Raw genomic sequence first — 13,457 nt, 5'->3', positions numbered from 1 at the left:
GACTGGATATCGACTCGATATCAACTGGGCCGCTCGCTCCCTAGTGTCGCATCAGGGCGGCCTGTATTCTGGTCAAATGTCAACCACATGGCCGCCAGGGTCTTTTTTTCTTCTTAGATCTCTTGTTTGTCGACAGAGTACGGGCGGATCTCACTGGGATCATTGGACTTGTTCCGTCTGATTCCTCCGCTTGGCTTTCGCCGCCAACCCAGAAAGTTGCTCGGGCCACTTAGAACATGGGGTGGTCGAATATCAACCTCCAAGATTGCTGTGATGGCTCCCTAACGACCATTTTCTCATGAATAATAATTGCTTGGTTGTCTTCTTGCCAATCACTTCTCTGGCATCTTTTATGTTAAGAGACATCATTTTTGTCGATTCGTATTGTTCATCTGAAGCTGGAATTCTACATGTAACTCACTAAAGTCGTCAACTATATTTTTCATCGTTTGAGGCACGAATGTTATGATATTTTCTGTGAGACAGTCAGCAACTTATTCTAGGGGCACCTCGCTCAGATGACCACTCATACCATGGATGCCGTGGATACTTCAGTCAGGTCATTCAATGACTGGCCAAACCATCAGGGCGTTAGCATTTTACCCCCAACCCTTCATCCTCTGAATCATTATTCTTCAGCCGGTGCTAGTGGGAATTAATACCTATGTCCATCACTAACTGAACGCAGTTCAATTCTACCTATGAAGAGAGAATTCCGGTCGAGCTCAAGGTCACCGGTGACATACCTGCATGGGCTGCGGGAGTCCTATACCGCACCGGCACAGGTCGCAGTGAAATAGAGACGGACAAAAAAGAAACCTTTAAAATAGCCCATTGGTTCGATGGGCTGTCAGTGGTTCATAGATTCCAAATCCTGCCGCCAGATGAAATCCATCCTTCAGTCCGTGTCTTCTATAATTCGAGAAGCTGCTGTGACGGATTGATCGAGAGGATCAGGAAGACTGGCAAAGGCAAAGACATGTCATTCGGTGCTCGATATGAACCCTGCACGAGCTATTTTCAGAAAGTTATGTCGCTATTCCGGCCTGCTCCAGCAAGGACCGGAGCAGACCAGCGATCTATGTCCATCACGCTCTCGGTCAATTTCCCTGGTCTCAGCAGCACAGCCACACAAAAGACCTCTGGACATGCGTCTGGTATACACACATTAGCCAATAAAACAGATGCCGCGGCCTTTCAAACCCTAGACCCTGAGACTTTGGAACCCATTGGCGTAGCCTCACAGCAAGTCCTTCACCCAGACTTGAAGGGGCCTTTATCCGCCGCTCACGCCAAATCTGACCCGGTCACTGGCGATGTCTACAATTTCAACCTCCAACTTGGCAAGTGTCCAATCTACCACGTCTTCCACGTCTCAGCCGCAACGGGCAAAACCTCCATCCTCGCAACCCTCACCAATGCCCGCGCCGCATACATACATTCTTTCTTCCTCACGAAACACTATGTCGTCCTCTGTGTATGGAACTCTTTCTACGTTGCGGGTGGCCTGGCAATTCTTTGGCACAAGAACATTATCGATGCAATGGCCGACTATGACCCGTCTAAGAAAACCACCTGGTATGTCATTGACCGCCGCCCCGCCGATCAGGGAGGCAAGGGGCTCGTTGCTACCTACAAAAGCGACCCATTCTTCTGCTTCCATACGATCAACGCGTACGAAGAACCCACACTTGATGACAGTGGGAGCATCGATATCGTCGCGGATTTAACTGCCTACAACAATCTTGACGTCCTCAAGCGCTTCTACCTCTCGAACATCATCTCCACCTCCCCTGACGCCTCCAAGTATGCAGCAGGGACAAACGATGCTAGCCGTGGCTTATACAAGCGGTTCCGCCTGCCGTCACTCCCAGTCCTGTCAGCATCCTCCTCAACGTCAACATCGTCTTCAAGAAAAAGAACGAAGTCCCGGCGTGCCACCCTAGACTTCAAAGCCGACGCTTTGGATACACCTGAACTCCCCACTCTAAACCCGAACTATGTCACGCACCGCCACCGCTATGTCTACGGCGTCACATCCTCGGGTAAATCGAGCTTCGTCGATGGGCTTGTCAAGTTCGACACGGAAACCAGGCAATCCATACATTGGAATGAATGGGGGCAGAATGCCGGCGAGGCTATTTTCGTGCCGAGGAGGAGAATGCCGACTAATGAGAGTCCAAGAGGGAGTGAAAGTGAGAGTGGGGCGGATGGCGATGGGGAAGCGATTGAGGAAGTGGAAAAGGAAGGGGAGTCTGAACCGTTCGATGAGGATGACGGGGTGCTACTCTCCGTAGTGTTAGATGGGTTGAAGGGGAGGTCGTATTTGCTTGTCCTTAATGCGAAGGATATGACGGAGGTTGGCAGGGCGGAGGTTGCGGGGCCCATCGGGTTTGGGTTTCACGGGACTCATGTTTCGGCACTGAGAGGAGGAAAGGGGTTGGATTTCTAAGAGCGGTTTGTCGCTTTTTTGCCTGAGATGTACTTTTTTTTTTGGCCCCTCTCCCCAGATGAAGCAAGTGGTAGATTCCCGTTTGATGAGGTATGATTCCATGAATGCTTTCATTCAGAGCGCAAGACAATGAATTCGCCACTGGTTTTCTTTGATCATGATATCTGCATGCAACGAAGAAGCTAACTTGATATCAACCCTTCAGATTGCGTTATGTTTACTTCCATTTCTCTCTTTCTTTCAAAGATTTGCTTACATTTTCCCTGTGTGTTAATCCCCATTGAATGAATAGCCAACCAAGCTAGGTCAGGTGTTATTGAGTTTCTCATATATTCTATTCGACCTTACTCTTTTCCCTGTCGATCTTGATAGCTCTATCTATCCAAATTTGATCTGACATATGTCCCTTCAAGGGTTTCGACCAGAGTAGAAGCGGATTGCGGTTTGGTCGAACAAATCCGATTGACTTGCAATCATGTCGGACTCCGTCCCAAGTGAACGTTTTGCTGAATTGATGATATCTGGAAAATACAGTGATCTGGTTTTGGAGTGCCAGGGCAAGCAGTTCAAAGTGCATCGAGCCATAGTGTGTGGCCACTCGCCTGTTCTGGCAGCTGCTTGTGACTCAGATTTCAAGGTAAGATATATATACATATGTCTAGCGAGGAAGAGAGAGAGGGAGAGAGGGAGGAGCCGTATTCGCCTAACTATCAATTTTGCTAACCTATCCACATGTAGGAGGCGGTCACCAATACTATCGAAATAACCGGGTTTGATGTCGAGACTGCGAAGCAGATGGTAAACTTTATGTACACGGGAGACTACGACGAGGATGTGGAAGGAGGACAGTCTACCATCCCATCCGACGGCGAAATCCACACAGATGAACCTCAATCACCGAGGATGAACCAGTTATTATCACGCCACATACAAATAAACACAATTGCGGACTATTATGACGTTGCGCAACTACGAGAGCTCTCCAATTCTAGAATTCAGAAAATCCTTACGACTTCCTGGTCACCACACGGCTTCGGTACTGCCATAGAAGAAGCTCTTAGGTCAACGGGTGACAAGAAGTTACATGAAATTCTCGCTGAGAGTGCGGCCGCGCGAATCGAAACCCTCGTGGACGCGAATGAAAATATTACCAGCGAGGATTTTGCACAGAGCGTCATATGCAAGGTGGTTGATTTGTACAAAAAGGCGAATGAAGAACTGAAGGAGCAGTTGCAGTTGCTTGGGAATAAACTATCTATAGCGCAAAGCGATATCGAGACCGCGGTGAGAGTGAAGAAAGATTTCGACAATTGCATTCAGCTTCTCCAACAGACGAAGTGTTGTCGCAATATCAACTGCGATGCAGACTTCAGCTGTTATTTCGAGGATACTGGTCATTGGAATAACGTCCATATTCTTCGATGTTCAAAATGCCTATGCAGACATAAGAGTTAATTGATGGAGGGAAGGTTTGCGTTCAAATTATTCCATTGTATAGGGACCCTTAACAGTTGTGGTTCCCTAGACATCGGCACCTGTATTTTGCAAAAGCTTAAGTCCAAATTGCTTAATATGCGTCATCTTGAGTAGTGGGAGTTGGGACACAATCGTCCTTTGAGAAATCTACTTTAATATTACTCTTTCTGGAGCTCTAATACCAACTCAAAGCTAGCTAGTTACCTGTGCCATAATCGAAAAGCATAATTTTGTCCAACTAAATTATGAGTCTTTTTAACCAGCGCTCTATCCGGCAAATTCCAAAGCCCTGCGCATGTATGTCTCACCAAGCCTTCTTTGTACTCTATCACGACCGTGCATACCTGTACTTGAATGAAATAAACAAGTGGACTAAGGTCTATAGAAACACGATAACCAACCGCCCCAATGCACTGTACGCTACAGATATGCTGTACATCGTCAGTTATGACGTTATCAGAATGCCCTCATAAATCTCCCGACATGGCGAACGGAGATAACAGAGTGCGGCAGTGGGGAGAGGGTGCCTGGGAATGTTCCGCCTCCTGCATATGACAATTCGTGGCCTGTCCTCCCGCGTAAACAAGGCCAGGGAACTCATGATTTGACCCTACCATTCCTCGCCACGACTTTTCCCTGCTTCTTCATCCCTCTACTTTTAGCAGTGGCCTCTGCCTCCGCACTCACGTCTCCCTTCCCCTCCCACAGCTCCCTAATCCTCCTCACAAGGCCCCACACCCGCTCCCTCGCCTCCGCCCTTTCCACCCCATCCCCCAGCAACCTCTCATACTCCGTATGCTCATGCCGGATATGCGCATCAACCGCCAAGCTCACCTTGACCTGCTCACTTGCTACCGTCCCACTCCTCCCAACGCGCCGTGAGCCTTTCAGGAATGCGTGGCCCAGCACTTTCTCCAGGGTCTCGGCTGGCATGGCGGGGAATTGAGCGCGGAGCAGCGTGCGCGCTTTCGAGGTGTCGCGGGCGTCCTTTTGGGCGACGGCGCGGGATCGGGCGCGGAGGGTGCTTGCAGCGGTTTTGGTGACGGTGGTGTGGACTTGGGAGGGGACGTAGAGGCCTAGCGTGCGCTGGGTGTGCGGGTTCTGGGTAGATTTTGTTGATATATGTCAAAAGAGTGGGTTTAAGGTTTTGCAGCTAGGGGTTTTTCCAAGATGCTTGTTAGGGGCGTGGTATTTACATATACTGTATAAACAGTCTGCTTTGCGTCGTGGGAGAGCCTGCGGCAGTTCCGAGTGATGTAGACGTCGCCCTTCGGAACGAAGACGTAGCCTGGTGGTGGACCTTGGGTTTCCGTTCGGATCTGGATACTAATGGTTAGTAAAAATTGTTCTATGTCAGATCAGCTTGTCAGGTTCCCCTTCGTAGAAAATAATTTACAGCTTCCAATGACGCATCCCCAAACTTTTCTTTGACAACGTTCTGTTTCTCTAACGCTCCACGCAGCTGCCTGGGCAGACGGCTCTCAAAGTCAGAGGCCCGTTTCTTCTTCCTAGTGACTTTCGACACGGTTGTATTATTCGCTTGCTTTCGTGTACGGGATCGAGATGGGGCCCCCTTCCTCTTGCCCTTAGTTGTTACGGTAGCCATGGTGGAATAACTTGCTCGGTGATGGTCCCTTACTGTTGGGGAGCTCTGAAACGTTGATGGATGTATCCGACAACACCATGATACAAACCCAACCCCGGAACGCTTCGACCAATGACTTGAATAGCATTCCATTCCTTGCGTCAGATATGATATATACCCGCCTCACTTTAATTAAATCTTGGTGAATTTATTCCGGCTGCGCGTCACGTATCCTCCGTAAGTTTGTACTGACAACACAAGGCGTTTTCTGCTTCATTTATATTTCCATGGGATCGAAATACTAATTTCTGCGTTGGCTATTCCGGCTAGTAGTATTCCTTGGTAATTCCGTTGGAAGTAAAAATATATTGTTGCATGGACGGTACAGAGGGAATGCAGGTCCTCCTATTGCATCCACCACTCTAGATTGCAGCCTATGTGCAGCTGCGTGTAACTGGACTGCTGATGTGCTATTGTGTTGACCTACATCACTGTCTAGAATGACCAAACCGTATGGTCTTGCGCCGAACAGCATGCTTCCAGTTTCTCTCTGTGTGAATAGTTCTGAAGTCGGCACTGTGACAATATGCCTGCCAGGAGCTATGCTATAGTTTGGGCAATAGAAGACACCCTTCACAACTCAAGCTTCCATTACATACGAAATCCTGAATGCATACCGAGAGACAGCGCTTCATTTTCCTGCCAGGTTATTCCAAATAACGCTTGAGGCTCTCAGCACTCTCACTCCCATGCCTCTCAGGCTATAGTTAGGAAATTTCCGCGAATAAATGTGATGCACTGATCACACACAGTGGGTTCTACTTCTCTGTACTGTCCACCCCAACAACCCACGGTATATGATATCCCCGCCAACTTAACCTCAAACGCTGGGGAAAGTATACGCACAACGAAATGGGCTCATCACGATTTCTCCGCAGCTAATGACAATTTCTTTCGTTTTCACTGAGCTGGATAGCCATGCAACTTGCATAGTCAGTTGGATAGATTATCATACAGAACACTGATCCTAGGTTGGTTGGATGGTCTTTTCGTCGGTGCCTAGTGCTCTGTGGTTTGAAAAAGCTGGAATTCTGATGATACCGATCACCTTCGACATAGGGAGTTTAGGCCCAAAACTTGACTATCTCTGACTTGTTTGAGGTGATTGTGTGTGAGTCTTTGGACGGATTTCAAGTTGGTTTTGCCAGCCAGACAATAGCAAAAACGCTCAAACGCTCATTAGTCAACGACAAGATATATATATATAAGCAATTTTGTTGCTGTATCTTCCTTTCTCAACATTCGGCATGCTGCTGGTTTAGCCGGCCTATTGGGTTGGGGCCCCAAGAGGGCAAATGACGACAGATCGTCGGAGGAAATGCCTAAAGACAAAGATGAATTGCGATAACATCGCGGCTTGCTGAAGTGGATGTTGAAGGTGTTCCCATTCCTGTCTCCGCGAGGTTCTGTTTTGCTTTTTCCTGATCTGGAGACGTTTTCCGAAAGCAACCTAGTGGATGTCGATCGATTTAGCGCCTATACTAGCGCCGCGTGCCTGCATTTGGTAAGCACGACATCAACGCGGAAATGATGCCCGAGGGTTAAATAAAGTTGGAAAAGACACACACACATTCCAAGCAAGGTACTGCGAGTATTTATTCTCGTGGCCTTGGCCTGAAGGCGGGAGACTGGCGATTCAGGGTGCTAGGGATCTATCTACGTATGTATCTATATAATATATGTATACTTACTATATATATATGTATGTACATGTACTGTACCCGCATATAATTCGGGGTCCATGTCCTTCCCGTCAACCCTAGGATCGCCTATCCCAACACTGACGCCCCCTTGCCAAGGCATATATCATTCTCGAGGCAGAGGCAGGGTAGGATCACTGTTTCTCGTTTATTCTTGATTATTCGTTCCTGATCTTTGATTGATGAGGTTTGCCTACTTATTGCGCAAAGCCAATCTAAACGCTGGTCTTTCCAAACCATGGGAACGATAATCGTAGTGCTAGTTAACTTTGGCCCTCGCAGCATTCATTCTGTCCGGATTGAATTGCAATGCCCATTTTTTGCCTTATTTTATGACAACAATGTTTAGAGTCTTGCTCATCACCCACTGATTCAAGTTAAAAAACTAGGGGAAGCGGAAATCTGTTTCTGCTGATATCCTGAAACGTGCAGCTGCCATGGGTCAGAGCTTGGTCGTGCCCGGTGCAAGCCCGACAGTTGCCGCTCGCCTGAGTTGGGTTGTTGGCTCATGAAATGAGATAACGAGAAGTCAAGAAAAAAAGAAATGGATTTAATCGTCAAACCCACGGTTACCAGTCAGTAATGACTTATACTGCCTCGAAGTCCTCACGTAACCCTGGTGCAAGGGCAGAATTGGTTTGACGTTTCCTGCAGCGGATTCTTGTCCTTATCCTACAGCCAGGGGCCGGCCGTGAGTTGGTGGTATATATTAAAATAATTATAGGACTTGATAGATGGCTAAACGCTGCTATGCACACGCTGTATACCCCTACCAAGGAGGGGTGCCAATGGAAGGGAGTGCACTGCGATGAATGTGTGTAGGGTTCAGGAAATGCGGTCACTTTAGAGGCCGGACTCATACGAGGGGCATGATTCCAGCTCCAGGGCCAGATAGAGGCAGACAAATACAACTACAGCTACAAATCAATTTCTCTTTCCTGGATAAGCAATGTCTGTCATCGTCCAACAAGTATACTGATCACCTCTTTTATGTAGATCGAAGCATGGCACGCCCGAGGGAATAAGAAGCGAAGCAAACTAAACCACCCCATCCATCGAGCAAGCACTGGCGGGTTGACGAAAAGCTAACTAGCCTTAGCAGTGGGGGTGGGGCGAAGATACAAGCAACGTCTCTAATCTCCCTGTGCATGCAAATTGATTGATTGATTCGCTGCCTTTAGACCGCAGCCAGGAGTATCATGCATACATGTCCTTCTGTTTACCTTGATTTCCAAGGCTTTTTTAAATTATTATTATTATTATTATTCTCCTTTTTGCTTTTTTTCTTTCCCGTTTCCCTCTTCGGCTAATTGGTGTATTTGAGATCCGTCTGAACCCTTGGTTAAATATATTACTATGACTATTAGCATAAGCTTAATGTTATACCTAAAACCGTAGCAACATTTGGAACTCGCCTGAGTCCTCCCTCGCCCTGGTGGAACTCAAGCAAAGGCCTTATCTTAATTACCAAACTATGAACGAGGAGGTGTTTTCTGTTTTCTGGATAATTAATTATACCAACGGCAATAAGAGTAATGAATGACGGGGATGATGGAGCCCGCCCCGCCCGTTTGGGTGGTCTGGCTCCATCCGTTCGCTGTCGAGCCCTGGATCTGCCCGTCAGGGCACGGGAAAGTTCACAAAAAATTAAAAAGAAGCAAAGCTCAAAGATGTAAGATGTCGAGGGTTGTATTTCTTTTCTCTTTTGTTGTTAATGGATAGCTCCAGTGTAATTTTGAGATCCGAACATTTTGTTCCTTTTGTACCTTTTGGTGCCTTTTTTTGGCTTTCCTGCCCTGGTCCGAATAGGAAATATCCAAATAAAAGAAAAGAAGAGTAAAACTTACTGTCTGATGGAGGTTACTCTTTATTATTACTATTATTATTAATGCCCGAATCTCTGGAGAAATAAAAGTAAAAAGCAAATTGGTCTAATCAGAGGTTTAACTTAAGTTAACTAACGACTGCTTTAATCCATCTCAGCCTTTTCCTGTTCCTGTGTCTTTTTCGGATTTTCTCTTTCCTCAACTCACTCTCTCCAACTTCATTTTTCATTTTCACCTTCACCTCTACTACACCCTCGCCAAACAAAGTGCACAACCACCCTGCTCCATCTCCGATTGAGCACTCTCTTCTGCCTTGTTCGATCCATGAATGTGATGAGCCTCTGATATTTGCTGTTCTGCTGTGTCTCCTCAAGTCTACAGCATCCCCCCATTCCCCACCACCGTCCAGGCCTGCTGCCTGTTTACTTGACCTCCGATTTGCTCTGCCTAGCCTTGGGAGCTCCTTAGACCGCCGGCTAACGAGATCCACCCCAGATCCATCCCACGGCTAGCTGAAGGACAACATCCCTCGCCTCTGCTCAGTTACGATCCTGATTTCTTAACGACCACGACGTCCCTCCCGGAAGATCCTATTAGTTATCCCCTCTAGACACCCGCAACATCAGAAGTTCGAATACATCCGGGCTCGTGAGACCTTTGTTGGCTGGGTGGCTCGTCAATTCCCATGTTTGCTAACACTGACATTCTGCTGATATGAGTTGGGACCGTCCAATCCACAGGTCCGTTTTGTCCTTTTTCTATTCCATCTTTCATCTTCTGCTTTCTCTTCGGTTCTCGCCAAGTACTTGGATGGTCGAAGAAATGTTCGAAGAAATGTTTGAGCTTTCCAATTTGTCCACCCAAGAAGCCCCACTGCCGCCTCGGTAGCATTTGTACCGTCAGCTCATAATATATCATGTAACTTTAAATTTGCAATTTTTATGCTGACACTTGCTTGGGCATTATTACATGTACATGAGCAGTTTCAACTCCTCCAATGGCGACCCTCAGACCCCAAAGAGAACCCCGACTTCTGCTGCCTTCGGCGAGTCGACCTTCCAAACCCCGAAGCTCGAATCCAGCTTCTACGACCCTCGAGTCACCTGGAACACGGCAGACCCCTACGCGTCAAGCCCTGAATTCCTCAAAACCCCCCAGCGATTCGGCTTGACGACCCCTTCCAATCACAACTATCTCCATGGCTTAGCTGAACGGGATTCCACCCTTGAGCCCTCTGCTTCGTTTGCACTGAGTCTTTCCCCGCAACTTGAACGGACTACACTTGCTGGAACTGTTGGGGTGAAGAAGACCAAGGGCGGCGCAAAAAAAAGCAGCAACAGCAGGTCTGGGAAGGAAGCATCAGACGATCAGGGAGATGAGGGTGGTAAGGGTACAAGTGACTCTGCGAAACACTCAGCAGCTTCGATGCAAACCCCACCCCCAACGAGCACGGGCAGGAGAAAGATGCAGAACAAGAGCAATCCCGTCCATACACATCTAACCACAGGGAGTACTACTGGCGGTGCTGATGGTATGATGGGACCCCCCGACTCGGGTCACCTACAGACTCCAAGCCGGGTTGGTGGAATCTCCGCCAACCTGTTTGATGGTCAAACTCTGAACCTATTCCAGGCAGCTGCTGGCTCCTCCGCAGATTCACCATTCTTGCCACAAAATAGGCTCTTTTGGGACCAGGATACACAATTCTCAACTGATTCGCTGGATATGCCAGACAATTATGGAGACCCCTTCGGACCGAACCAAACAACTACTGCTGCCTTTGATCATGGATTTGTTCAAAGCGGACTGCAGAATGATACCCTCCAGGTTCCCAAATTCGATGCCATACAAGCCACGTCCGGGATGGGACATTTTGACGATTCTCACGCTTTCAATACCCCCTCAATGGGATCCATAGACTCTAACCTTTATCATTCCTCGTTCTCGACGTCCCCCCGTCTCCCCACCGTACGAGATGAGGACCCTGCCATGTTCTTAAGCTCTCCCGCTCGTAGATTCGGGTTTTCAGAATCAAACATGCCACAGAATACGCCCCCTCGGCTGGAAACCCGTCAACCATATCATCATCAAACTGAGGAGTCCAAACGTGAGAAAAAACTGAAAGAGTTGAAGCGTGCTAAGAGTTTAGCCCGCCGCAAAGCTGAAGCCGCTGATGAAGCATTGGATGCCCTCCGTCAGTCACGATCTTTGCAGTTGCTCTCCAGACGAAACTCTACTCATTCCACCCACCCGCACAATCGCCATGCAAGTGTATATTACTCTTCTGGCGCTGGCTCTTATGGTAATGGTGTAAGAAAAACCCCTACCAAAGGCCGCTTGTCACCTCTGAAAACAGAAGCACCCTCATTTCATCGCCCTAGCTCGTCGGCAGCTCTATGTGCACCTGTTGAGTCGGTGGTTTTAAAAATTGGGAAGGATGGACGCGCTAAAACTGAGATGAAAGTAGTAACTGAGCCACCGGCGACCTTGGCTCGTGGACCGGGAATGGATATAGAAGAGTCGTCCGCTGAGAGTGAGACTGAATCCTCAGATGAATCCGATTTTCCAATTTCTCACAGTACAAACACTTCTTTTCATATACATCCCGAATCTACTCCACGGCAGCGTAACATGTCGCGTGCGCATTCCACCTCACGCCCGCAGTCTAAAAGCTCCTCCTCTTATTCGTCAACTGTGGCATCTCCTCACTCTGGACGACATTCGCCCTGGACAAACTCGTCGCGTAGTAGCGGGAGGTTACCACAATTACCCGCTCAGAAAGACAGTTGGATGTTGACTCGTCGACAACACACTAACCCTCCAGGTGGCCACTCGCGCGGCCAGTCGATAACTGACTCCGAAGCCACTCAAGAAGACGACGATGAGGCAGGTGACGCCCAGCATGCACTGAAACAGGTGTTGAGGACACGGAGTAGACAGGCCAAGCTGCCCACAGCCCTATATAACCGTAAGACGCGCCCTTTGCATAATCAGGGAACATTACGATCATCTCCACCCGGGCTTGGTAGTCAATTCGGTTCCCACCACGGAGATATCAGTTCACCTACTACGATTACGGATCCTGATTTTGCAACACCAACTACCGATCGCCAGAGCAATCCTAGCAATGGAACCAGGTGTGTTTGTAACTCGATGGATAATGGTGGACATCTGATGATCCAGTGGTATGTTACCCCGTCCTTCTTTCACCAAATAAAACCCCTTTTTATTCATTTTACTAACCTCCTTGACTGAACTAGCGAATCTTGCACACATTGGCTCCATACGAAATGCGTTGGCCTGGACCGCCAGAGTCTCCCCCCTGTCTACATATGTATATATTGCACTCAAACGCCGATGAGAGGTGGCCGGATTCGAGACCCCCTTGCTGGCACCCTAGGTGGCCAAATTCCCACGTCCCCCCTTGCTCACAAGTCGTACCGATTCCGATAGTCATTCCCAGTCTCTCGTACTCAATATTTCAGTTTCAAATGTTATTTCACCGTTCCGCTGTCAGATGCATATATTATCTCTTTGGCGGTCTGTATCGCTTAGTACACGGGATCTCATCTTTTTTTTTTTTCATTTTACCTTTTTCCCCTTGACTCTATTCCATTTTTTAAGCGTTGCAGGTCAGCGACGATGGCATGTCTATTTTTAACCCTTCATACAACACAATGACTGCTGCAGGAGGATCTGAAGAGCCGTATTTGATTTTGTCACTCACGTTCTCCGCCTTCTCATAATCCTTTCCCGATACAAGTTCAATTGCAATTACACTTTACCAATACCCCGTTCCGCAGCTCTTCGCCATTTCCACCCTTGTTTCCCTTATTCTTTTGAGGCTTTTACCCCCATTTTTATCATGAAATATTAATAGCACAAAATATCAAACCTGATTTGTTTTTTTCGGAAGTCTGCCAAAATAGAAGCAAAATGAAAATAATTAAATAATAAACAAGTAACGGTACTCACCAAACTTTCAAGTTCCTGTCCCTACTACGCTGCACACTCTGTTGCTTCCGCTGTGTTCCCCTGTGTCATGTGCTAGACTACGCCGAGTGTTTAATCTGTGCTGTTGGAGGGGTTGGCGAAAATCCGAACCACGTAATATTGTTTCTGATGGACGTCTAAAGTGGTTGTATTTGGTTGCTATCTACGGGGGGTTCTACTCCTCAGTATATACAAGTAAGGAGAAAAACCATGCAGCAGATGTACCACTACTGGACTGAAAAACCCCCTACTCAACCAAGTATGCAGCTTCCTCTGATACAGACTCAGCAGGTTATCAAGGAGCAGCCAACGCTGCTCCTGAAGAAAGAGAAACAAAGGACGAAGGAAAAGGATATAAAAGAGTG

The 13,457-nt window shown here is 47.8% G+C and overlaps 4 protein-coding genes across 4 annotated transcripts; 3 read left to right on the top strand and 1 right to left on the bottom strand.

Annotated features, from left to right (window-relative positions):
- Positions 1-533: 533 nt before the first annotated feature.
- On the top strand, positions 534-2,452 carry HCBG_01250 (retinal pigment epithelial membrane family protein; the record flags this gene model as incomplete). The annotated part of the gene is made up of 2 exons (XM_045428300.1): positions 534-590; positions 689-2,452. The coding sequence occupies 2 exons, from the start codon at positions 534-536 to the stop codon at positions 2,450-2,452; spliced, it is 1,821 nt and encodes a 606-aa protein (XP_045290086.1).
- Positions 2,453-2,927: 475 nt separating this feature from the next.
- On the top strand, positions 2,928-3,907 carry HCBG_01249 (uncharacterized protein; the record flags this gene model as incomplete). The annotated part of the gene is made up of 2 exons (XM_045428299.1): positions 2,928-3,089; positions 3,191-3,907. 2 exons carry the CDS (start codon positions 2,928-2,930, stop codon positions 3,905-3,907), a joined length of 879 nt encoding a protein of 292 aa, XP_045290085.1.
- A 237-nt stretch (positions 3,908-4,144) lies between these two features.
- HCBG_01248 (uncharacterized protein) lies at positions 4,145-5,534 on the bottom strand (the record flags this gene model as incomplete). Its single annotated transcript, XM_045428298.1, has 3 exons — positions 4,145-5,029; positions 5,131-5,247; positions 5,325-5,534. The coding sequence occupies 3 exons, from the start codon at positions 5,532-5,534 to the stop codon at positions 4,526-4,528; spliced, it is 831 nt and encodes a 276-aa protein (XP_045290084.1).
- A 4,540-nt stretch (positions 5,535-10,074) lies between these two features.
- Positions 10,075-12,552, top strand: HCBG_01247 (PHD finger domain-containing protein; the record flags this gene model as incomplete). Its single annotated transcript, XM_045428297.1, has 2 exons — positions 10,075-12,284; positions 12,360-12,552. 2 exons carry the CDS (start codon positions 10,075-10,077, stop codon positions 12,550-12,552), a joined length of 2,403 nt encoding a protein of 800 aa, XP_045290083.1.
- Positions 12,553-13,457: the final 905 nt, after the last annotated feature.

This window comes from Histoplasma capsulatum (genome assembly GCF_000150115.1).
Source record: "Histoplasma capsulatum G186AR genomic scaffold supercont2.2, whole genome shotgun sequence".
In the NCBI taxonomy this organism is placed as follows: domain Eukaryota; kingdom Fungi; phylum Ascomycota; class Eurotiomycetes; order Onygenales; family Ajellomycetaceae; genus Histoplasma; species Histoplasma capsulatum.
This window is presented reverse-complemented; position numbering and strand designations above follow the sequence as displayed.